At 37.7% G+C, this 25,346-nt stretch overlaps 1 protein-coding gene across 1 annotated transcript in view; it reads right to left on the reverse strand.

Moving 5' to 3' along the window:
• Agps (alkylglycerone phosphate synthase) overlaps window positions 1-25,346 on the reverse strand; it is a 98,841-nt gene that overhangs the window by 16,524 nt on the left and 56,971 nt on the right. Inside the window, exons 12-19 of the mRNA XM_028762899.1 lie at window positions 24,113-24,164; window positions 20,211-20,287; window positions 18,117-18,229; window positions 12,806-12,875; window positions 9,954-10,015; window positions 7,985-8,074; window positions 3,169-3,268; window positions 1,128-1,185 (exon numbers count right to left, since the gene is read on the reverse strand). Coding sequence (XP_028618732.1) covers window positions 1,128-1,185; window positions 3,169-3,268; window positions 7,985-8,074; window positions 9,954-10,015; window positions 12,806-12,875; window positions 18,117-18,229; window positions 20,211-20,287; window positions 24,113-24,164 — 622 coding nt within the window. The remainder of the gene's footprint in view (window positions 1-1,127; window positions 1,186-3,168; window positions 3,269-7,984; window positions 8,075-9,953; window positions 10,016-12,805; window positions 12,876-18,116; window positions 18,230-20,210; window positions 20,288-24,112; window positions 24,165-25,346) is intronic.

Here is a 25,346-nt window from a genome sequence, read left to right on the forward strand (position 1 = left end):
AAGGAAGGAAGGACTTCTAAAGGAAAGAATATATCCAGGAAAAGGAGGCAAAGGATTAATTTATCCACTCTAATATTCATTAGACAACCTACTCAACTTTCTTGTGAAGGTTAAGAAGATAGCATTAAAGATGAAGCTGATGTTGCAGTGCCAGAATTATCTTGCATCTCATTCACCTATATCATCAGTTGTCTCCAGCCCTGCCTATAAGGATGTTGTGTGTAGACAGGCACTCTACAGTATACCCCCTTTCCACCAGGATTCTTCCATTATCTCTCCACACACATGCAGAGGCTGAGTACTAGAACAGTTCTTGATTTCAGTATAAAGCAACATACAGAAGAAAATCATTGCCTTCCTGGACCTCAACTTCCCAGCAAGCAAATGCATATGACTTAAACACAAATGCATAGCATTTTAGATAATATAGTTCTGAGGGGAATCAAAAAGGACAAGAGGTATTCAGGACAGGTTAAGGGTTTAATGTGTAGGTGATTATTTGTCCTCATGTATCTCCCTAAGTTTATATTTAATCTCTACATTTGTAGTTTTCTTAAGCATATAAAATTACAGGAAGAAATATACTGTAACAAGTTTCTGTTACAGATAATCTGGAGATAATCTCAAAATTACAATTTTAATAATGGCAGTTTTAGGGAAAACATCTCTTAGTTTGATCACATGGGATCGACTATTTGTTGATTAATGTGCTAAAGTGTAGAAAGAACAAATACCTTTCACTATACATACAACTGATGTTCATGTATTCTCATTCCAACAGTGGCTGGAAAAGACTGAAAAGGTTTTGTCTTTCTTTCTTTTCTTTAAAGCTTTGGCTGTAACAGTCAAATACCTCCCAGGTAAAGTAATCTGCTCTCTATTATCATGAGGGTCCTGAGAATTAGGAAAGCTGATAGACTTCATACTAAGGTAGGCTATCAAACCAGGCGTTCTGGGTATAACATAATCTACCTACTTTGATCAGTTATTCTAACACATAAAAATGTTTCCGAATCTCAAGTACTCTCAAATTAGTCATGTGATGATATTCCCCGGCTTTTTATTGGGCCAAATATTTTAAAAAGCAGGAGAATTAGAAATTCTATACCAGCCCCCTTTAAAAATACCTCCATGATGATGTGACAGGCTCCCTCCGTTGGCAAGGATTTCATCTCTAGCAGCTGCCTATAAATGGAAAGAACACAAAATGTTACTGCTACCTGGATTTCACTTTAGAGTGACTAATGTTTACTGACTTCTCCCTGGATGCCTGTAAGGTACCAAACAATCTGCTTGAACTCTTTCATTTATTTCCACTATATAACCATAAACACTCTTAGGGAGAGCACCTCTTAGTTCGATCACATGGGATAAATTATTTGTTAGTTCTATATACATACTGAAGAGGAATAAAAGTAGGGGAGGATGGAAGGAGGAAAAAAGAACCCAAACTTACACTTTGTCCCTTGCTTAATCTCCTAACGTGCTAGGCCCTGACATTCCTTCTGAGTGCACATGGGTCAAAAGATAAACAGAATACAGATAACATGCATAATGAAAGGCAATGGGACCTGGGCTGCCTTGAGCCTTTCTGTTTCCCCTCTTCCCTACTTAAGTACTCATCCTCTTTTAACTTTCAATTGAAAAAAATTTTAGGTTAGTATACAAAGTGATGGGTTTTATTATGGATCTTCACACATACATTTTATTATATTTTCTATTCTTTTTGTTTGTTTTGTTCTTGGTTTTTGAGACAGGGTTTCTCCATATAGCCCCAGATATCCTGGAACTCTCTGTAGACAAGACTAGTTTCCAACTCACAGAGATCTACCTGCCTCTGCTTCCAGAGTACTGGGATTAAAGGCATGTGCCACTACCACCTGGCTACATTTTCTATTCTTAATGATTTATTAATATTTAATTGGCACAAGATAAATATCTTCTGTACCTTGAGCTTCTCAGATGTACTCATGTCTAGAAACCAATTAATGGTGGCTAATGTAGAAGACCACCCAGGTGTAACATATGAACACCACCACATAGCAAAGTATTCTATGGAATCTTCAGGACTTAGGAGTTGAGGTTTTCCATATAATCCTAAGTATGCGAGCCTTTGCTCAAGAACTTTTAATTTCTAATAAATCACTTCAAATAAAACAGCTCCTTGAGATCAAGAATTAAGTGAGTAACAGAACTGGGAAAATAGAATTTCAATTTGTGGTTTCCAAGAAAGAAGCTTCGTTTGTTTGTGGTTTTGGAGATGATGCTATATAACCCTGGCTGGCTTGATCATCAAACCAGGCTGACTCAAGCTTGCTGCAGTACTCCTGCCTCTACCTCCCTAGTGCTTGAAAATACAGGTGTGTACCATTATGCCTAGCTAAGCAAGGGATATTCATAGGCCGGCCAAGGAAATACAAATATACTCAAATCTGTGGGCAGATGAGATCCCTCAGTACACAAAGGCACTTGCTGCCAAACCCAACTACCTGAGTTTTATCCTCAGGACTCATACGGTAGAGAGAAATAGCCTTTCCCCTTAAGTTATCCTATGACCTCCACTTGTATGGGATTGTATGCATACACACACACACAGACACACACATCCATAAAGAATATACTTAAATTTCTGAGGATGAGAGACATCATTGGCAGGCACATAATCAACTAAAAACACTAGGGCAACCTGTGTGTCTAAGTGACACGCCTGCTATGGCTTCCTCCAGTTTAGTAGAGGAGTCTATGCTGCTTCTAACAAGGAGCATAGCCATCACCACGAGTCTATAAAAACCAGTAGCTTAAGGCCACTAAAGAAATGTAAGTGAAACTGTTATCGATAAACTCCAAAGACCTATACACAGTCTTATCACACGGATTGCCAAAGAGACATCAAAGACCCCTACAGTCATAAAAGCTCCTGTTGTGATTTAATTGACTACAACACACTGAAAGTAACAACCAAAGAGACAAGGGCTTCAGAAATACACAACATTAATTTCAGACTGACAATTTGATAGGTACATCAGTAGACTCAACATACTTTTCATTTCAGTGGGCTAGCAGCCAAGCAAGCCATGTGTGACTAAGGTGACTCAAACTAAAATTCCTAAGTCAGAACTAAAATTTATTTAAATAAAAGAACATTATAAAAACTACATGCAAAATTACCTCAGTCTGTTCAAACACAGTCAGTGGGTCACTAATTCCCCTGTAGTTAAAGGCAAAATAGAAGTAGATACATGCACCTGCATCGTAAGTCTGTGTCACCCTAAAAGACAAACAGATAAAAATCCCCAAAAGGGCTTTAAGTTCAGCGAAAACAGATTTAACATCTAGAAATTTCAAAGACCAGCTGGGAATTGAGCCAGGCCATCTTCATCCTCTACTCGACTTCCCAGTCTCAGGGAACGGGCCCGTCAGCTCCTCTGCAGCTGCTGCCGGAACAGGTACGCTAAGAACGTAGTGGGAAACAGAGGACTTTGCTTTCTTTCATTTAAAATGTGAGGTTAAATTGCAAGTACATGGCTCAATCTGTTATTCTGTTTTCTGTAACCACAACTACAGAGAAATTTTTATGAAATTTAATAGTTTACAAAAAAATCATTCTCAGTGGGCTTACTGAAGTTATCTACAAGAAACAGAACCTTATTTTAAGCAGTATATCTGAAATCATTTAAAATATAGTCAGGTATACATATAAAAATACAGTCTGCTTTAACGTGCACAGCCAAAATAACAAGTAACTAAAACCTGACTTAAAGCGTCCTTATCCCAACTATAAAACTAACTTATTTTTTCCTGTTACATTCATCTTATTATTTTAAGCACAGTACTAGTACTGTTCAAGTCTATATACATGGATACATTTTACAGCGTCGTAGTAAAGACATACTACAAAACATCTACCACCCATAAGGCAACATTAGAAACAAAGAATTTGTTCTTTCATTGATTCATTACTCTCTGGAACAGAAATATGAACTACACAGAGACAAGCAAATACCAAGAACTTAATTAATTTTCATTATTTTAAAAAAATCTACATTGATGATAAAACACAAACATCTCTGCAAAATTCATAGATACTCTGATAGTAATACCATGTGTTGTCATATGATTAGACTCTTGTGGATCAAGAAATTTGAGGCAGAAAAAAGTAAATCATTGAAGTTGAGTGGGGGAAAAGATAATAGTATAAATGTGTTAGAAGAAATTCCTAAGCTCTCTATAGTCAATACGTGACACCTTATAGAACACAAGTGAGGAATACTGACAACTCTACTACTCTCAGTTTAATGGCTCGTAAAAGGGCACACAGCTTGACAACACGAGTAGTGTAATTGTACTGTCTGTGTTATACTAGATAGAGACATTGGATGAATATGAAGACAGATAAAGAACTCATGCAACTTAAAAACCACATTAGTAGTCAATCAACAATAGAAATTACTAGTTTTTACACTTTTATAATCATACTATGTAACCACATAAGGAAAAATGAGTCAGGGGGTATATAAAAATGTGATGGTTACTGCTAATTGCCAACTTGACAGAATCTAGAGGCATCTAGGAGACGTGCCTCTGGGCATGCCTGTGGGATTTCTGTGATCATGTTAACCAATAAAGGAAAACCCATCATCTTCCTTCAGATAGGACCGTTCCCTGGGCAGAGGATGCTGCGCTAAGTAGAGACCTGGAACTGAGCAGCAGCATGTATGCATCCTGTCTCCTGCTTGTGGACGGGATGAGTACTGCCGGAGGCCACTGCTGCCTTGCCTTGCTCACCATGAAGGACTGTATCTTGAATTGTGAGCTAAAATTAAAATCTTCATTCTTAAATTGCTTTTATTATTTCATCACAGCATCAGGAAAAGAAACTAACACAACTCTACTATTCTGCAGCTTTCTTCCAAGTCTAGATTATTATCCCTCCAAAGTTTAAAAAAAAAATAAATAAAGCACCACAAATGTTTTTCCAGTTGATCTGAAATGAACAAAACATTCATCTTACTTGAAAGTTAAAACAAACAAACAACACTTTATACTGAAGCTGAAGAAACAGATTTGACGGAATGTGGCGATGAGTTAAGTTACAAGTCTTCCAAACATCCCAAAGTTAACAGAAAGAAATATAGTTCAGTAGTAGGAGAGATGTTCAAACACCCAACAGGATCAGATTTAACTACAGCCTCCTCACAGAGCTCACAATAAATAGCAAGGACATGAAAAACAAAAACGATCAGATCAACTGCAATGGAATGACCTTAAAGTACTGTCTGTGACTCCATGTGTATGTTATATGTGTACATACAAAAGATATCAAGGATGTTAGATTCTTAAATCATCTATGTAATCAATATCTGGGCTTTCAAAATGCAATTAGGACACACGAAAAGGAAGTCTGGACAATCACAATTAAATCTCCAAAAGCAAGCCCTGGAGAAACCACATCGGACTCAATCTAACAGAAGGAGCAAGTACTTTTACTACACAATACAAACAGACTCTAATCTAAAACAGTAATGGTCTTTTGGCCAAATGTTAGGTGTCTCAGAACAGAAGAAATGAACTGTTTAACAATGCTATATCAATTTGCCAGCTGTGCTTTTCTTCTAGAGTTAATTCACACTCCTAAAAAAGATCCTTTGAACATTTACATTTTAAGTTCCAGATTTACAAGTTTAAGAAAATTGGAGAACTATTTTAACTGTAAGGTGCTGTGATCAGAAAGAACACGTTAAAAAAAAAAGTTAAAAGATAAGTAAAGTGTGCTTACAGGAATTAAGAGTATACATCACTCATAAGGACATCATTGATATCGATACATAGAAAATATAACCATTTTAATAGAACATTGCCACTGTGCTGGCTAGTTTTACATCAATGTAACTCTAGTAATTTGGGATCAAACCTCAAAATGGCTCCACAGATTGGCCTGTAGTACCTTTTCTTGACTGCTGATTGGTGTGAGAGAGAAAACCCACTGTGGGCTGGTGGTGGTCCTGGATGCTGTGAGAAAGCAGGCTGAACAGGGCTGAGCAACACTCCTGCATCAGTTTCTACCCTGACATCCCTCGGTGATAAAGTGTCACCCTAGAGCTGTAAGCTGAAATAAATCCTTTCCTTCCCAAGTTTCTTTTGTTTCATTACAGCAGTGGAAACTTTAAGACAGCCAACTTTCAACAAATTTAGGATCAATATATTACACATTTATAAAAAACACCACTAAGTCTATAGTAAGTATGATGGACCTAACAGATCTAGCCAACCTTGGCCTACTTCAAAGTTTAAATAATAAAAAAACTGTCATTAAAAAAAAAAAGTGTGAAGAGATTAAATTCTTACTAATGAGCAGACCAGTAACTCCACTCTTCTGATACGTTCTGTCTTATACCAAATCTTCAAAAGTTGTCTAATATGTTGCCTTGATTCCTGGGATAGAACAAAACTTCAAACATACTTCCCAGGATGAGATTAAATAAAACAAATCAGAGAAAAAAGCACTAATGAGAGAGGTATGTAAAAAATTTCATTGTGAGGTAAAAATGTTATACACTGGGTATATGTAGCTACCAAAAATCATAGTTTAACAGATCTCAATTATGCTTGGCACAGCTACAGTAGCCAACAGTACTGAGCATGTGTAATTACTGATAGCTAGACTGAGAGTGACAGAAGACTGGCTGAGTTGGTGTGCTTCAGCACCATCACAAAGTCTAAAAGCATTGTAAGCTGGAGACAAACTCACACAGGAAATGCCTGATGCTCAAGTACACTTGCTCCTGAGGTCTAATATCAGCTACACTTAAAAGAGACACACACTGCTTCCAAGTTACATTTACTGTATTCTTTTACATTCTAAGTAGTTTGTATCCCTAATACTGAAGATGTGTTCTTGAAGTGTTCCCCTCAACAGACACAGATGCACATACACAGTAACAATCTGAGGCAGCTCCACAGTGGATAATGGCAGCTGGAGTTATCCTTTTTTAAGGTTCTCTTTTCATGATTTGTTCTGATTGCCATTTATTCTCCATTTTAAATTACTTTAATACCTTTCTAGAGAGTTAAATGTTCATCTTGTCTTGACACATGTAACATGGTGTTTACATATAAAATTAACACTATAACTAAATATAAAGGGTCCCTTCTCAGAAAAAAACTTCCTTTGGGTTTTCTATTTAATAATTAAAAAAAAAAAGATAAAATCAGTTAACCAGCTATTATCCAACATGGAAGATATGGATTACAGGTAATTTTTAAAACTTAAAATGATTTTTTTTAAATTTCACACAAGCAATATTTCAGTTACTCACTAACCAGTGTAGCTTGTGGCTACCAAACTTAAAGGCAAAAATACAAAATATTTGTATTATTAAAGAAACATCTATTGGGAAGCAACAAGTTAATTATCACTTGAGTTTTTCACTCCTTTCATAAAAGTTTACACACCCCTCCCAACACACACACACACTTGCACCCATGCACACAAAAACTGTTTCTTGCGTTTACAGTTCTATGCCTCTGCTGTAGTTTGTAGCTCCAAGGAACAAAAAGAGATTCCTTTGTCCATGGTTCTGAGAGGGCAGAAAGCTCACTCAGGAACCAGTGTTCCTTGCCTCAGGGGCTAAGGATTGAGAGACACAATTCTAACAATGTGAGACGTGCAGGAAGTTTGCCACATGGAACAGGCCAAAGCTGCTTCTTAGCTGGAAAACTGTATTTTCAACTGTTTAAAACCATTAAGGGCACTGGGATGGCTCCATGGAGAAAAGTGCTCGCTATGCACACCTGTCTGCTTGAGCTCAATACCCAGACCCAACGGGGAAAGAGAAGCAACTTCATGAAGTCCTATGACTTCCACATGCACACTGTGGCGCACACACCCAAGACGCACAACTCATACACACATATCCACCCACACAACAGTAAAGTTTGTAAGCAGTACTTTCCAGAATGAGTATAAATAAGCGTGGAAACTCACCTGCATGTAGAAAGAGGTGCAAACTGAACTCCCCTTTCTTTGCATTCCCTTCTTATCCTCTCTTTAACATTTCTACACAGATCTATAACCCTAGAAAAGATACAACATGAAGTTTTCTTATGCCATTTTTTTATTTTTCCTTCATCAGTTCATGTATTCACATATTTGTTTAGCTAACTGGCCTCTACAGTTAAAAGAACAAAAAGATAAGAGAACATTAGCAGGTAAAAAAAAAAATTATAACACTAAAAAGGTAACACTACACTAATCTGTTTTTCCACTGACAAATGGCTGAAGGTCTGAGTCCACCTCAAAATGCACAGACTGAAATCCTCCCCTTCACACCACGTGATGGTATGGTCTATTAGGAGTCAGGGGCTTGGGCCTCCAAAGGTAATCAGGCCATGAGTGTGAAGTCCCAATAAATCAAACTGATGTGGGAGGGAGAGTATGAAGGTGAGGAAGATGACATGAGAAGCTTGCTTTCAGCCACATGAAGACACACAAGGTGACTTTCCATAAACCAAGAGGGCCTTCAACAGCATCCCAGATATCCAAGCACCCTGATATCGCACTTCAAGGTGAGGAGAAAAAAGATCTACATTTAAAATATGTAAGCCAGCTAGTTTATGGCAATCCATACTAAGACAAGGAGAGACAAGACAGACTGAAGTCATCAATGACAACATTGCCCAGGAGCACTGCCTGCCAAACTATTGCTCCAAAAGGCTCAATAGTGGCTAGCTGACAACTCTTTATTTTTTAAGATGTAGTCCCCTTGTGAAAAAAGTACCTTGAAATTTGTTTTTTTGTTTTGTTTTGTTTTAAAAAAGAGCAGGGGTGTGGTGGTACATGCCCATACATACCAGAGGCTGAGGCAAAAAGATCACAAGTTTTCTGTTCAGGCTGCACAGCAGGTTCAAGGACAGCCAGAACCATATAGACTGTCTGAAAATTCTTTTTAAAAAGTCTGCACTTGTTGAGGGGAGGGGGGCACGATGACAGTGATCCTAGAAACTCGTCAGTCTGAAAACAATTCTTGTAATATGATGACCAGTGCTCCAAAACTCAAAGTACACAGTAGATTAAGATAGTGAAGAAAAGACAGAAGCTTTCCAAATGGAAAAATAAGGTATGAGGAGAACAAGATGTTAAATATTTAATAGCTAAATAGTGGATTCAAAAGGATCTGCTACAGCCTCTGTAGTTCGCTAGCGCCTTAAAAGAGCTCATGCATTTTATAAAGCAAAGGTAAAATGCAGGCATGTTCAGAAACATAAAATATACTGAGGACTTTCTCAAGTATTGAAAGTTAATTCAAAGTCCATGTTTATGAAAGCATGCCACGGCTTTTATTACTGCCTCCCTACACTGTGTGAGTATGCGTGGGTGTAGGTGTGTGTTTCCAGGAGAGAAACCCAGATAATACTTCCCATGCATATTACCAAGGACATTTTCTACAATGTGTTTTAGTAACAAAATTTTGTTTAAATTTAAAAATGGAAATTATACTTAATATTTTAAAATTTTCTTAAATCACTTAAACACAAGTGAAGATCTTGTTAAATCTAGACACACATATCAAAGCTAAATAGTACATTATAGAAGAAAGCTAAGAGGATTAATAATTGGGGGTCGGGGAGAAGGCCTTCAAAAGAACACTTAAGTACAATGATCACCTAAGCGAAGCCAAATGACACAGCAGCATTTTGTGTTTAGTAAGAGTCTTCAAAATGTTAACTTTAATATGGTTTGTTTGTTGGGTCCCTTCCAAGCAAATTTATCTTAATCTAGAAAAGGGTGAAAGCAATGGTATTCATATACTAATTTAAACAAAAGTACCTTTCTTCTTTCAGTGTTTCTTATAAAACAATTTAAACCTTCCGTATTCACACACAGATAAATTGCATATCCACATACATGTATCAATTATAAAGTATATCAGAGGAATCCATTTATTAGATTTTACCTGTCCCAAGGAGCAGAAGTTTCAAAAGATTCTCCCATTACATAGTATTCCAAACCCAAATCCTGCAGAGACAGACAAAAATCATGAAATTACAAAAGATACAGTAATTAATAAAACCACTAGAATCTCTGGAAGTTATTAGTAGTGCATCTCTGATCTAATCTAAACTGTTCTTTATCTGATAAGAACACTGGAAAGTTCCCAAGTGTGGCATGACGTCTCTGAAGACAGGAACCTTGTCTGTTGCTCTCCATAGACTCAGCAGCATATGAAGTATATGACACAGAAAAGAAACTCAAATATTTCTTTAGTGAATGGAGTCTCTATCATGGAAAAGCTTATATGTATGTAGAAAAGATTAGAGAATAGATTTGTAGTGGCCAAAGTGATAAAATAGCCAATATAAAAATTGAGCATCAAGGTAAAGGTAACAAGAGGTAGGAGTTTCCTCACATCAACTTTTATTTAGAAACAAATTTAGAAAACATAGCAGGTATGGTTCTGCACATCTTTACTTCCAGCCCTTAAGTAGCAGAGAAAGGCAGATCTGAGTTCTAGGCCAGCCTGGTCTACAGAATGAGTTCCCTAACAGCCAGGACTACACAGAGAAATCCTGTCTCCCAAAAAAACAAAAACCAAAACTAACTCTAGCTAACTAACTAACTAGAAAGAAAGAGAGAGAGGGAAGGAAGGAGGAAGGGAGGGAAAAAGAGGGAGGGAAGGAGGGAAGGAAGAAGGGAGGACCTTGATTAGGACTCAATTACTCTGAAATGAAAACACTGCGTTTTTTGAGAACAACAACAACGAAAAATTATGTATGTTTTTATAAATGTTTCCCTCAAAACAATTTCCAACTAGAAAATTAGAAAATTTATTGCTTGGGAAAGTCAAATTCTCATTACAGCTTCTAACACATCTTTTTAGATAAGATCATTAAAATTACTAAGAGTTAAACTTTAAAATAAATAAGTAAGCTCTCTTCTCCAGCGGAGTAAGATACCCAAAGGAAAGAAGGCCAAGGGGAAGAAGGTGGGCCAGGCCCCCGTCATCGTCAAGAAACAGGAGGCCAAAAAGGTGGTCAATCCTTTTTTCTAGAAAAGGCCCAAGAACCTCAGCATTGGGCAGGACATCCAGCCCAAAAGAGATCTAACACACTTCATCAACTGGCCCAGCTACATCAGGCTGCAGCGGCAAAGAGCCATCCTCTAGAAGCGGCTCAAAGTACGTCCTGCCATTAACCAGTTCACCCAGGCCTTGGACAGGCGAACAGCTACTCAGCTGCTTAAGCCTGTCCACAAGTACAGGCCAGAGACAAAGCAAGAGAAGAGGCAAAGGCTACTGGCCTGTGCTGAGAAGAAAGCTGCTGGCAAAGGGGACGTCCCAGCTAAGAGACCACCTGTCCTCCAAGCAGGAGTTAATACACTCACCACCTTGGTGGAGAACAAGAAGGCTCAGCTGGTGGTGATTGCCCATGATGTAGATCCCATTGAGCTGATAGTTTTCCTGCCTGCCTTGTGTCAAAAATAGGGCTACCTTACCGCATCGTCAAGGGAAAGGCCAGGCTGGGGTGCCTGGTCCACAGGAAGACATGCACCACTGTTGCCTTCACACAGGTTAACTCGGAAGACAAGGGTGCTCTGGCTAAGCTGGTGGAAGCTATTAGGAGCAATTATAATGACAGATATGATGAGATCTGCTGCCACTGGGGAGGCAATGTCCTGGGTCCTAAGTCTGTGACTCGCATTGCCAAGCTGGAAAAGGCAAAGACTAAATAACTCACCACTAAACTGGGTTAAATGTATACTAAGTTTTCTGTACATAAATATAATTACAAAATTATCTTATAAGTAAATAAATATTCAGTCAGAAAACTTGAGTCTGTTACAGCCAAAACAAAAATAAATAAATAAATAAATGAACATGAAAATTTAGATTATCAAAAGGCTGGTTTTATAGCAGTGACCACAATAGACATGAAATAAGTGTAAACAATGAAGCCTCTGTAAACAGAGTGCACAGTGATAAAGTCTGTATGTTCAAACACACAAGTTCCTTACTTCTGTAGTCATTACCACTGGCGAACCTGTGACTACTTGGGATCAAATAACAATTTTTAAAGGAAAGATAAAACTTACAAATCTTTAGGATGGATTATAAATCAAGTGAAGACTGTTGCTACACAGGACACCTAGACTCCAACCCAAATAATGTTAAAATAGACACACTCAGCTTTCAGCCAGAGGCTGGCTCCATTTTTCAAAAGGCAGAAAGAACTGCCTACGTTTCTCAAAAGTACATACAAAAAGTCTTAAAGGCTTCTGAAAAGTCACAGTAAACCCAGGGTTCAAGTAAAATAATACACTAAATTACAGTAGCTTAAGACTTATGGAAACAAGGCAATTTTATCCATTCTAAGCAAAAACAAACAAAAAATTCAAAAAACAAAAAGCCTACTACTTCAAACCTAAGTCAATGTGGTGGTTTGAATGGCCCCCATAGACTCATATATTTGAATGCTTGGTCTCAGTTCATAGAACTATTTGGGAAGAATTAGAGGTATGGCCTAGTTGGAGGAGATGTATCACTGGAGTGGCCTTTCAGGTTTCAAAAGCCCATGTCACTCCCAGTTATTGCTCTCTGTCTCCTACTTGTGGATAATGAGGTAAGCTCCCAGTGCCATGCCTGCCTGACTGCTGCCATGTTTCCTGCCACAATGGTCATGGACTCTAATCCTCTGCAAATGTAAGCCCTAAATTAAACATTTTCTTTTATTAGACGCCTTCCTTGGCCATGGTGTTTTGTCACAGCAATAGGAAAGTAATTAAGACAGCCAATGAAGAAATATAACTTACACGCATGTATGCAATGACGTAAGTCAGCAAATAACCCCTCTGTCCATTATCTTCTCCAGCTGCCAGACCACTGTAAATAAGGAACAAATTATCAATATATTTTAGGTGAAGAAATAAAAATTAAAAAGCCAAACTGATAACAACATCCCAAAATAACTGCTCAACAGATTAATGCTATACTTATTTTATCTTAATTTTATTAATCATGAATGTACCAGTAATCAAGAGAATAAGCTTCAATAATAAATCTGAAAACATTTAAAAATATTATTGCTTAGTCACTTGACTTCAAACTTTTATCCTCCAAGCTAAATGAACTCATTATCTCAACTATATTTCCATATCTTAAAAGAGGAAAGAAAGTAATAAAATAAATTCAGATGAACTTAGCCTTCACAAAACTAACAAGATGCTTTATCCCTATTTTATGCATATCAGTTGAGTACCCCTAATCTGAAAATCTGAAATCTGAGATGCTACAAAGTTCAAAACAATCTGCTGCTAATAGAATGCCACAATGGACAAGTTCAAGATGGATTTTACCCAGAAGGCTGCATAAAAACTAGGTATACCAGAAATGCTGTATAAAATTAACTTCAATTTATTTATATAAAGTGGACAAATCAATGCTAGGGTTAAACACATAGCTCATCCTCAAGATACCTCACTAAATAAATAGAAAATAGTTCAGGATCTGAAAATTTCCAAAACCAGAAACACACCTGGTCCTAACATGAGAGATCCTGAACCATCATCAGATTTTTATTCCGATACTCACACAGTCTTATATATTAAAATGTGTGCTTGGTGACAACAAGAAGTCCCCAAACACGTGATATTTAGTTCATGGAAGACAAGACACATGGAAGTATTAAAGTTCATACTGCAGATGCAGACATGTACAGACCAGCACTTCAGATCTTAATCTATGATGTACAAAGTAACTCTCAATCTGAATTGTTTTATCCAGAGAAACAATGTTAGGTGAATTGGTTAAAATTGATTTACACATCATAAAATCCCATCCTAGTTTTCTGGTTTGCCAAAGTTCTTATTTTAAAAGACAATGAATGAGGCTTTGGAGATGGCTTAGTAATTAAGAGCACTTGCTGCTCTTACAGAGGACCAGGGTTTAGTTCCCGGCCATCACTTGGTGGCTCACACCATCTACAACTCTAGCGCCGGCTGTTTATTAACCACCTATAACTTCCGCTCCTGATGTTCTCTTATGCTCCATGAGCACAAGGTTTGCATGTGGTACATACATGTAGGCAAAACATTCATATACATAACAAAGTAAAACAAAATAAATAACTGTAAAGCTTTTAAAAAGATAAGTCAATGAATACTGCTTTCTACTACCTCCAGAAAGCAGATTTTATTTATACTTTTTCAATTATCAGACAAAAGTTAAAAGTTTATTTCATTTTAGTTAATTAAAAGAAAAACCACTTCTCTTATAGTCTCAATTGACATTTTTACATAAATTATTTTTTCCCCTGAATTTTGTTTGGCTTGATTTTTTTCCTAAGTTTTGTTTGACTTGATGGACATAGTACATAATGATACATAGTTGTTCTACATGAATATTTTAAGACAGTCTCCAGCTAGAACTCAGGCTTAAACAGAATTTCCTAGATTTTTAAATCCACAATTACAAGTGATTATACAAAAATTAAAGACATCCAGAAGGGATCTGCCTTCAGAATCTAGCCAGAATCAACCGAAGATGCAAAGAACTGACAGGGCAGTTCTTTAAAATTTTAAAATCACTTAAGACTAGGGCAAAATGAAGAACTATGGAAGCATGAAAGGATGGCTTGGTTTCTAGTGGAGCACTGGCTAGAGATGGCCGGAGACCCTGCTAGGGATGGTATACATTTCACTATGCTCTCAGACTCCAGGCTCCTGACATGCCGCCAAGACCTTTGATCAGTGCCTTTCAGTCATAATGCCCCTACCAGCCCCTCCACAGGTAGAGGGCGTGACTACAGGCCTCAACCTCAAGAGATTTCCATATTAATGAGATACCTTAAAGCCCTAAGTATTCCTTCCCAGACCCTCTTCCTTACAAACGGTATTTAACCAAAGGCCTACTCTGGTGGTGCGGTGGGGTGGGGGGGGGGTTACAGCCAGATTCATCTACCTTCTGCCATGACAATAAATCTCTTAAACCCATAGACTTCCTCGTGTCTTTGGGGCCCCGCCGTGGAGAACTGTGGAGAAGGCCTTTAACTAATGAGCCGCCACAGCCACTGCGGCCTAATCTCCACTTCTCTGAGTTCTCACCCTGGAGGCCACCGATTCAAGCAAGCTAGCCAAGCGAGTGCAGTAACCAAGAGTCTCCTTCCCACAGGGTGCTGTCGGGGCTTCCTTCTCTCCCCTCGTTCCTCTCTGCGTCTCTGTTCTTCAGCGGCCCCCAGCGGCCGTTGGCCCCCAGTGGCATCTGGGAGCCCAAGAGCGGAGACCACCGGCCTCCAGGTCCACTCAGGAGCCCTGCCCCTGCGGAACTTCAGACTGAGATCTCTCAACGTCCCTGTGGAGCCTCGAGTGGCTTCTTAGCCCAGAGTCCACCCAGCCACTGAGTGGAAGGAACTCAGTCAAATTTCCCCGCTTCTGCTCCCCAGAGCCAACCGCCTGGGGCCAGACACAGGGAACAACTCCGCCCAACAGGACCCACGCCAGCTAACAGACCCACAAAGGACATTTTATAATTACAATGCTAACGAACCAGCAATATACAGCTCAAGTCAAATGACTCAAAGCAAAAAGTTAATTCTGGGTTGGATGTGAGGTTGAGGCAGAGCGACAAAGTTCTAGAACCACAAAATTACTGTGTCAAGTACTTAGAGGGATGCAGATAAGCTCCTAGCTTAAGTAGACACCAAAAACGAAGTCAGGCTCTGAGGCTAAATGAGAAGAAACCGTACAGAGCTAGGGAGAAAAGCAGTTCCCACAGGAGCTGGTAGTACAGAGGAAAGAATGTGAAGCCCGGAAGATGCTGCAAAACACCTGTGCTGAGAACCTCTGAACAAAGTGAGCAAGAGGATGTGGTGGGAGCAAACTTGCCTACTTCACTAGATAGGATCCAGTGAGGAAACATATCCGTAAAAACATGCCTTTTTAAAAAGTCTGACGGGGCTGGAAAAATGGCTCAGGAGGTAGGAGAGCTTGCTGCCCTTGGAAGGGACTAGAGTGTGGCTGCCAGTACCCACACTGTGTCACTTAGAACCACCTGTAACTCTAACTCCAGACAAACTGACACATGGCTTTAGTGGGCACCAAGTCCACATACATACTGGACACACACAAGCATAAATAAAAATGTTAAATAAAATTTAAAAATCAGAAGAAGGAATAACAACAATTTTTTAAAAACTCTGTAACTGGACATCCATCCTATATCCATAAGCCCTGAAAAACAACTAAAAGGCAATTTGGGCTTAACTTTATATAATCATAATTTTTCTAGCAAATTTAGCTTTTGGAGTCTTTCCTCTCTTTTTTTTTTCATTTGTTTGTTTTGTTGTTGTTGATGTTTCAGAATTGTCAATTTAGCCAAAACCAAAGAAAGATACAATATATAAACAATCACAAAACTAAGAAATGTAATGTTTTTAAACTGTCAATTTTGCAGCCATTCAAAAAAAAATATAGGTACACTCAAACTGCTTTATTACTACGTAGAACGTCCATCGACGACTTCTTATTCTCACACATTTCAAACATCAATTCAGAAGGTTCTTAAACATATTTAAAGAAGGAGTAAGTAGCTTAATGGAGAGGAAAACCAGACTCTCATTGTATGTTGAAGGGCCATTTGGCCAAACTAATCACTCCCGTGCTGAAATATATCAAACAACTTAAGAACATTGTAAAAATAATAAGGTATTGCCTTAAATTCCAAGGGAAATGTCAAAGTGTCTGTCCTGACTACTGAAAGGTGATGCTTATTCAGCTCCTAAAGGAGTACAAGTATTTTACCAGCAAGCATGGATAAACAATCAAAGGCCGGCTCTTTAGCATCTGGCTATTACGTCCATTGGGTCTTGGTTGTTGAGACATGTTCAATAGTGCTGGAGTCGGGTAAAAGGAGGCCGACTGAGTACATTAACAGATAAAACATTCTACATGATGGGAGGATCCCACTTAAAAACAAGTTTAGATAATGAGCAATAAGAACACAAGACAAAAAAAGAAAGGAAATAAAGGACCGATTAACAATGCCCTAATTAGTGCTGCTGAGATGGCTCAGTGGTTAAGAACACCAACTGCTCTTCAGGAGGTCATGAGTTCAAATCCCAGCAACCACATGGTGGCTACCAACAATCCTTAATGAGATCTGACGCCCTTATATGGGTGTCAAAGACAGCACCAAAGACAGTAAAAAGTAAATCTAACATTAGACTATTTCTCACTCTAAGACAATATTTCATTTTAATACTAATTTCAAACAGTCATAGACATAAAGAGCTAAGTTAACATAAACACAAACCGGGACACTGGAAAGCAGTTATCTCCCAACTCAAATGAGTTTAAGAGACAAAAAGAATGGAAGAAAGATAAATGTTTACAGAGTTCAGAGCTAGCTTAATGTTAGGTCTGCCCTAACATAGGTCTGCCCTGGACAAATGGAAAGGCTGGGTCAGAGACTGCTGGCTCCTGCACCTGAGAAGGGAGGGGGACGCAGCCCTGACAAATGGTAGATCCACTGAGCTCTCGCCCATCAGTCATATAATCCATCAAGCAGACAGAAACCACCCTGTCATTATTCAGTTCATTATAGATTCGAAGTGCTTTCTGTTTCTTTATACCAACATAAAACAGTAAGTGACAGGGGGTGGAGTATAGATAATTTATCAAATACCACAGACTAAACATAATTTCCTTTTGAAAACGACTAGCTTTATACATGAACTAGTAACCTGACAATTTTGTCTCATTCTTACACAACAAATAACACATCACAAACTTGTCATTCATGATAAAATCTAAGAAAAGCAAAATATTTAGCATTGTACAACACATATACATTACATATGTAAAATTAGGTAAAAATAACACAACATTCCTACAAATTTAACATTATATAACAAATGCACTTATTTTATTTATATATATAAATAAATAAATTAGGTAAAAGCAACAAATCACTCTTCCTACAAATTTTTGAGTAAAAAAAAGTTTTTAAGCTTATGTTCATAATTAAGATTAATAGCTAACTCAAATTAGAAGTCCTGGCATATGCAGTCTGTATGAAGTCACCATACTTTTAGCATACTTCCTCTTGGTTATGAACTATAAGCCATACCCAAATTTTGCTGCGATGTCATACACTTGTTTTTCGTGCTGAAGAACCTTCTCACGGTCTCCTTCGAACAGTAATGTGGCTACACTTATTTGATTTGGATCAAATCCTTTAAACTACAAAATATAAAATAAAATTTTATTATTACAGGGAAGCCTTAGCCTCTGTTAAACAGTAAATGAAAATACATTTAGCTCTTTTCTTTCTGATTTGGCCTCAATTACAGCAGCCTGCTAAACAGTGAGCGTTGAAGCTTTACACATCCATTAACAAGAATGCCTGATGCGGGTACTGACTGCCAGGAGAACAGCTCATTGGTGAACACTTGCCTGGCCTGCATAAATCCCAGGGCTTTATGCCCAGCACTACAAAAACAAACACAAGAAACTGAGGTGTACAAAATACATATTTCAAAATATACCCTGGAATTATAAATACCTACTGATATAGTAATACAACAGGTAACCTGCCAGAACTTTAACTGTAACTGAAAAAACAAAACACAAATTACTAAACAGTAGAGCAAAGCAGCTGGTTGGAGCTAACAACATCTCTACAAACCAACCATGACACATTATATAACATTGACAGAAAAGACTTTGTATGTGCAAAGAACCAAAACTAATTTTAAAGAGAAATATATAAATTTACTATAGAAAAAAAAAATAACACAGATGCTCCTGGTTGCATAAATTATTTCAAACTTGCCAATTCTTGTCCAAATTGATACACTAGAATATTCCAATTATAATAAAAATCCCAGTGGTCATTTGAAAAGTACAAATCTCTAAAATTTTTCTAGAATAATGAACAAACATGTGATGGTGGCAACAAAGGAAATTCCAAATAATAAAAGAAAAAAAACCAAGATTATATCTTTTTAACTTTTCAAAACCAAAACAGACACTGTTACAAAACATTGGGAACCATATCAAAGTGGTGTCTTCTCGGGCAGCACTGTATGTCAGATGCCTTAGGCATCAATGTAAAAAGAAGCAGGCATTAGTCACAATCACTAGTGCTGACACAAGGGTCAGCAACAGGGAACAGGGGTTGAAGATCGATCTAGATCTTTGCCAAACAGCAAATGATCAAAATAAAACAAAAACAACACACACAATAAACAAAAAAGGCACAAAAAACAACCACCACAAAACCCAATCACAACAAAAACCTTTAACTGTTCATTAAACCAGGGAAGGTATATGATACAGCTTAATGGTAGACCTCTTGCTTAGTGTATGACAGCTTTTGTCAGCACAAAAAATAAACAAAACAAAAACAAAACAAACAAACAAACAAACAAAACCAAGAACATAATGGGGATGGAAGACTGACATGTCCCTGAGCATACTAGAAAGTTTTTTCTCAGCTTAGAAGTGTTCAGTCATAAGAAAATACATAAATTTGAATCCATGACATCAAAAAGAAAAAACCTATTAAAAAGAGGTGCTTGATTGGGGGGGAAAAAAACACTATTTACAAAATCCACACAAAGGGCACCTGATAATTCCATTACTCAAAGAGTTTGTATCAAAAGACAGTGAAAAAACAAGTTACTGTCCCTAACACAAGAACAACATTTAACTAATTTACACAAGACAGAGGCAGAGATTGGCTCAATCTCTCTAGTATTTCAAGAAATATTACCCAATTAAGCCAAATAATAACAAAGCCCCATGGCCACAACAAAATGACATGATATTGTCACAGTGGTATACTCTGACACACACTGTTGCCATCGAGATACACACTAGTACAACTTTCTTTCAAATTCTCAGGAATCAAAGGAAAAATGAGTAAATGAACATACCCTCATTTCACTTCTCAGTACAACTGTAAAGAAAAAAAAACTCAAACTACAGAAAATGTGGCCAGCTTGCGACTGCTCAAAGCAGGACTGTGTTCAGATTTGAGAGCAAGAAACTAAGGCATCTGAAACTGACTGCACAGTTCCGTTGCTAACATACCTGCTCCAACATAAAACACAACACAACATGGAAAAAAAGCCTTTGGGGAGGTAAGTATGGCGAGAAGGCAAGAAAAAAACTCATGTCCTATACATGTATTATTTTAGATTTTTTTTTTTAGTCTTACCTTTGTAATATAAAACTTTTTTAATCCATCCAAAAATGATGTAAAAATAGAGGAGACCTGAGGTTTAAGAGCATGACCTAGAAAGGGAAAAGTTTACAGTTTAAATTAATAGGAAACTATGTGGTTTTGAGATGAAAAGATGGCTTTAATTTAGTATCCTAAGGAAAGCAAGTTTTCATAGTTGTAAGTTATATGGATGTTTATTAAGATATTTTACCTCTACATTCTTTCAAATGTGACAGTGTTTGTTTTTCAGTCAAATTACCACATGCAACTAATACTATACATAATTTCAGTTATCTTTCAATGGTATGGTTTACACATAATAAAATAAAACCACCTCATTAATTTTTATTTTAAGAACACTCAGTAGTGGCTGGTTTTGCTATTTTTTTTTTAATTATACAGAAACCACACAGAACTATAATCAAATATGGAATCCATGTAAAGTTTAAAGTTGTTTCTTAATTAATTCTTAAGTCATCCAGAATTCTTAGCATAAAACTAGCAATTGCTTCCTTAATCACACTCAGGGAGTTAAAATTGCCAAAATAACACAAACAGCATTTCAGAGCCTGCTCAATTAACATCGCTGTTGCAGATTAAGCCTAATTGAATGAGAACTTTCTACTGTTTTCTCATCATTTCAAAGAGGAGCAACTTCTCAGCTCTGGGGATGGTTCCAGTCAACTCCCACATCTGGCCTTAGTGCTATGAGCCCAATTCAGAAAAATATGCCAGAATTTTTTAAAAGAATCTTCAAGTACTTAGCAAACCTAAAATCATCTTCAAATAAAGTTTTTTTCTAGTCTTCTTAGGTTGAGGATTCTGAAGTATAAGATCTTCCTTTAAAAAACGCAAATGCAAACTTCTAAAACAATCACTGCCAGTCTTTTGTGCCAATCCATCTATTTTTTAAGTATATATAATACTTACTTGCTACATTTTTGCTAATTGTAGTGAGGAAACAAGGTTAGACAAAAGACTCGGTAAACTAGGTCTTATGCAGAGACTAAGAGACACCCCTGCTACAGCTGAGACAGTAAAGACAGACCCACAAGGTTAGCAAACAGAGAAAATGAACTACAGGGTGGACAGAGACCAACTCAGCAATGTTTCTGAGCCCGAATCAAATGTTCATTTGTTTAGGAACTTCTTCTTTCCTGAAAGGTTTTATAAATGTTTCTCCAGGGGCTGGAGAGTTAGCTCAGTGGTTAAGAGCTCTGACTGTTCTTCCAGAGGTCCTGAATTCAATTCCCAGCAACCACATGGTGGCTCACAACCATCTGTAATGGGATCTGATGCCCTCTTCTGGTGTTCCTGAAGACAGCTACAGTGTACTCATATAAGTGAAATAAATAAATCTTTAAAATAAATAAATAAATAAAAATAAATGTTTCTCCAGGATAATTATGCTTTTAAAAAACAACTTTAGCATCTAGAAACTTGGAAATGGCACATCATTGGAATGCTCACTTCTTTTTCCAATTAGGACCCACACTGTATTAGTAACAGACATTAAACACATAAACATGTTGAACTACGCCTGGGGGCTCAGGGCTGTAATCTCAGATATTCGAGGGGATAAAGCAGAAGAATTTAAAGTTCAAAGCCTACCTGGACTAAGACTGAGTTCAAGGCCAGACTGGGCAACTTGAGATCTTGCCTCAAAAAGTAAAAAGAGGGCTGAGATATCAATCAGTAGTAGAATCAGTAGTAGAATGTCTGCCTAGCAAGCCTGAAGCCTAGCTTTTATCACCAGTACCACTAAAGTACTGAGTATGCCTTTCTTTCAAAAGACTTAAATTATGCTTTATACAAGTCTTCAAATCTATTTATCTTTATACAATGCATGAGAACTCCAAATGTCACTAATCCTGTGTAAATAATCTTTAAGGATATATGATCACCTTCATCTACAGACTGATTGGCATCATTTACCTTACAATGACGGGAGTCAGCCACATCGATCCATAATACTGAATTAAATCAATTATTATAAAAGTGATACTAATTTAGATGGGTCAACCACTAATAACAACTTGAAGACATCATTATCTTTTTTTTTCATCAAATTACTGTTGCCTATCAAACTATTATATGGCAAATATATTTTGGTTAGTGTACTTTGTCTTTATAATAAATAAATATATAATTTCTAAATTTCTTCATCAGAAAGTATAATTAGCATTGATTAGCATACAGCATCAATTTCATGATACTATGTTAATTCATTTAAAAGGATTTGTTAATGTATTTCTGAAGCGATCTGACACAGCTAAGCATAGAGCTTTGGAATCAGACAAACTGAGTTTGATCACAACTCTACCACTCACAGCACGTAGATGCATCACCATGGAGAGCAGCTAAAAGGTGGCATATGAGAAATCATGATATTATCAATGTGCTCAGCGTTGTGCTATAGCTATCTAGGAGTTGTTCACTCCATTTTGCCAGTTCAATGATTAATTTAACCAACACCCAAATGTATGATATGTGATAAGGGCAGGAGATATAGAAACATATAACTATTCCTTAAGTTTGAGAAGCCTCATCCATAAAGTAAATATGCAGATCATGTCAATATACTGAAAATAGACGCCGGGTGGTGGTGGCACACACCTTTAATCCCAGCACTTGGGAGGCAGAGGCAGGCGGATTTCTGAGATCGAGGCCAGCCTGGTCTACAGAGTGAATTCCAGGACAGCCAGGACTACATAGAGAAACCCTGTCTCGAAAAACAAAAAAAAAACCAAACAAACAAGAAAAGACAATTTCAGTATACTGTATTAAGGGCTGAACCAGAAGAAATAAAAAAATTAAAAATATTATAATTACTAATAAGCCTTATACCTCATTAACCACTATGACATAAACATTCATCAATCAGCAACATGGCTGGTGCAGGATACTGGATAATACTTGCTGTGTTAAGAATTACTCTTTTAATTGCTTAATCATGAAGCCATGAGAGAATATACAAACAGAATCTTCAATGGATACCAAGGAATTAAAAATGCTATAACCTAAAGAGGAAAAGGGTTGGCCAGAGGGGAGGAATATATGACATATGGTCAAAACATGACATAGTTGAAAGACATTCTCATTATGAAAGCCAACACAATGTACAATAACTATATGCCAATAAAGAAAGCAAACAAAAATGTCATAGCCAACCCAGGGGCATGGTTATTTCAAATATCCCAGCAACACCCCAAATCCACTGTAACTCCAAAACCCTACTGCCAATCAACCAATTAGTGCCTAGAAATGGTCTCAATCTTCAATAAGCTTGTCACCAGGCAGGTAAATGGCTGTCCTGAAAACTGCCCCTTTTCCTCTGCTGCCACTCCACGCGGGCACTTCAGATTGGCCACTCTATTGCTACCCCACCTGAAGCTTTACCTTCAGTCCAGCTCCTCCTAACTCACCTTTCGTCAGAAAGAGCTTTCTAAGGCAAAAACATTGATGCCCCCTCCACAAAGAAAGTCCACCGCAAACAGGATAATATCCACACAAATATTTGGAACACTCTAAATCATGCTATTGCACTTTCACAAGTCCAGCTTTTGCCAACAAGGGACCAAGTCTGGTAGGGTACAAGACTCACACAGACCTCCATTTCCCCTTTAAGAGTTAGATCAAGTGCTGCCTCTTACAGAAGCCCTTGCTCACGTTCCTCTTCCACCTTGAGAAAGCTCCCTGAATGAAGCATAGCTTCCCCAGCAACCCAAGCACCTGTGCTGTCCACAGCCCTCCTCCACTGGGGCACTCTCTTTCAAGACTGTGAGCCCTCATTAGGCTGAGAGCCCTGGGAAGGACAGCACCATGGCAAGCTCCATACTTCTCTGAAAACTCTGGAGCTAACTGAGCACATTTTAAAACTGCCATTCTTTACTCACCAAACTGAAACTGCTGGTTGTCCATGAGGCGGATAGATGCGGGAGCACATCTCTGTTGAAGAAAGAGAAAGTGGAGAGTCAGTTCAATACGCTAAAACATCACACAAACAGGACCTGACTGTTGACGAATATAAGGACTTAGTTCCTAAAGACACATAAAAAGAAAAGAATCTCAATGGTTTATATAATTTCATAAAGACAAAACATCAGTAGCTTAAAAAACATTTGAAGAACTCTCTATATAATCAATACATACATATTCAGACCTTTAATCTTAGCAATAAAATATACTTATTGCCTGGCAAAAACCTATGGCAATAACTTAAAAAGAAATGCCTGTCCTCAAAATTGACTATTTTACAACAAATTAGAACTTTAAAAAAAAAACTAAATATGTATCTCAAGAATTGCACATTTTGGCCCATGCCCAGATGGTGTGGTGGCGTACACCTTTAATCCCAGCGCTCAGGAAGCACAGGGAGGCAGATCTCTGTGAGTTTGAGATCAGCCTGGTCTACAGAGTGAGTTCCAGGTTACTGGAGAAACCCTGTCTCAAAAAGATAAATGAATAGATAGGTAAATAAATAAATAATAATAATAAAATAAACCACAGCACGATCAAGCTATTAATGCCTGGAGATGTTCTCAATCTTCCCTAAGCTTGCCTGGCAGGTAAATAATGGCTGTCCTGAAAACCTGCCCCTCTTTTCTCTGCTGCCACTCATATAGAAAGTTTTTCTTTTCTGCTTTTATAGAAGAGTTCAAATTTTGTAATATTGTAGTAGGTTTTTGCAGTTTTTTCCTCCTCTCCTCTATCCTCCATCTCCTCCTCCTTTTCCTTGCACCTGCTGTAAATGTTCTACCACTCAGACATATCCCCGGACTCTTGCATACTTTTAAAATGAGGAAAATATTGATGGAAATTTTTATATGCTAAAGAATTTCCAAAGAGTATCTGCAGTATCTTCAAAGATGATTCTAGGAACCATTCCTTCCTTTACATCTTTTCATACACTATTTTTTAAAAAAAAAAGATTTATTTATTTATTTTATGTATGTGAGTACACTGTCCCTGTCTTCAGAAACACCAGAAGAGGGCATCAGAACCCATTACAGATGGTTGTGAGCCACCATGTGGTTGCTGGGAATTGAACTCAGGACCTCTGGAAGAGCAGACGGTGCTGTTAACCACTGAGCCATCTCTCCAGCCCTTCACACACTATTTTAAAAGGAA

Source organism: Grammomys surdaster, unplaced genomic scaffold (assembly GCF_004785775.1).
Source record: "Grammomys surdaster isolate TR1022 unplaced genomic scaffold, NIH_TR_1.0 136, whole genome shotgun sequence".
In the NCBI taxonomy this organism is placed as follows: Eukaryota; Metazoa; Chordata; class Mammalia; order Rodentia; family Muridae; genus Grammomys; species Grammomys surdaster.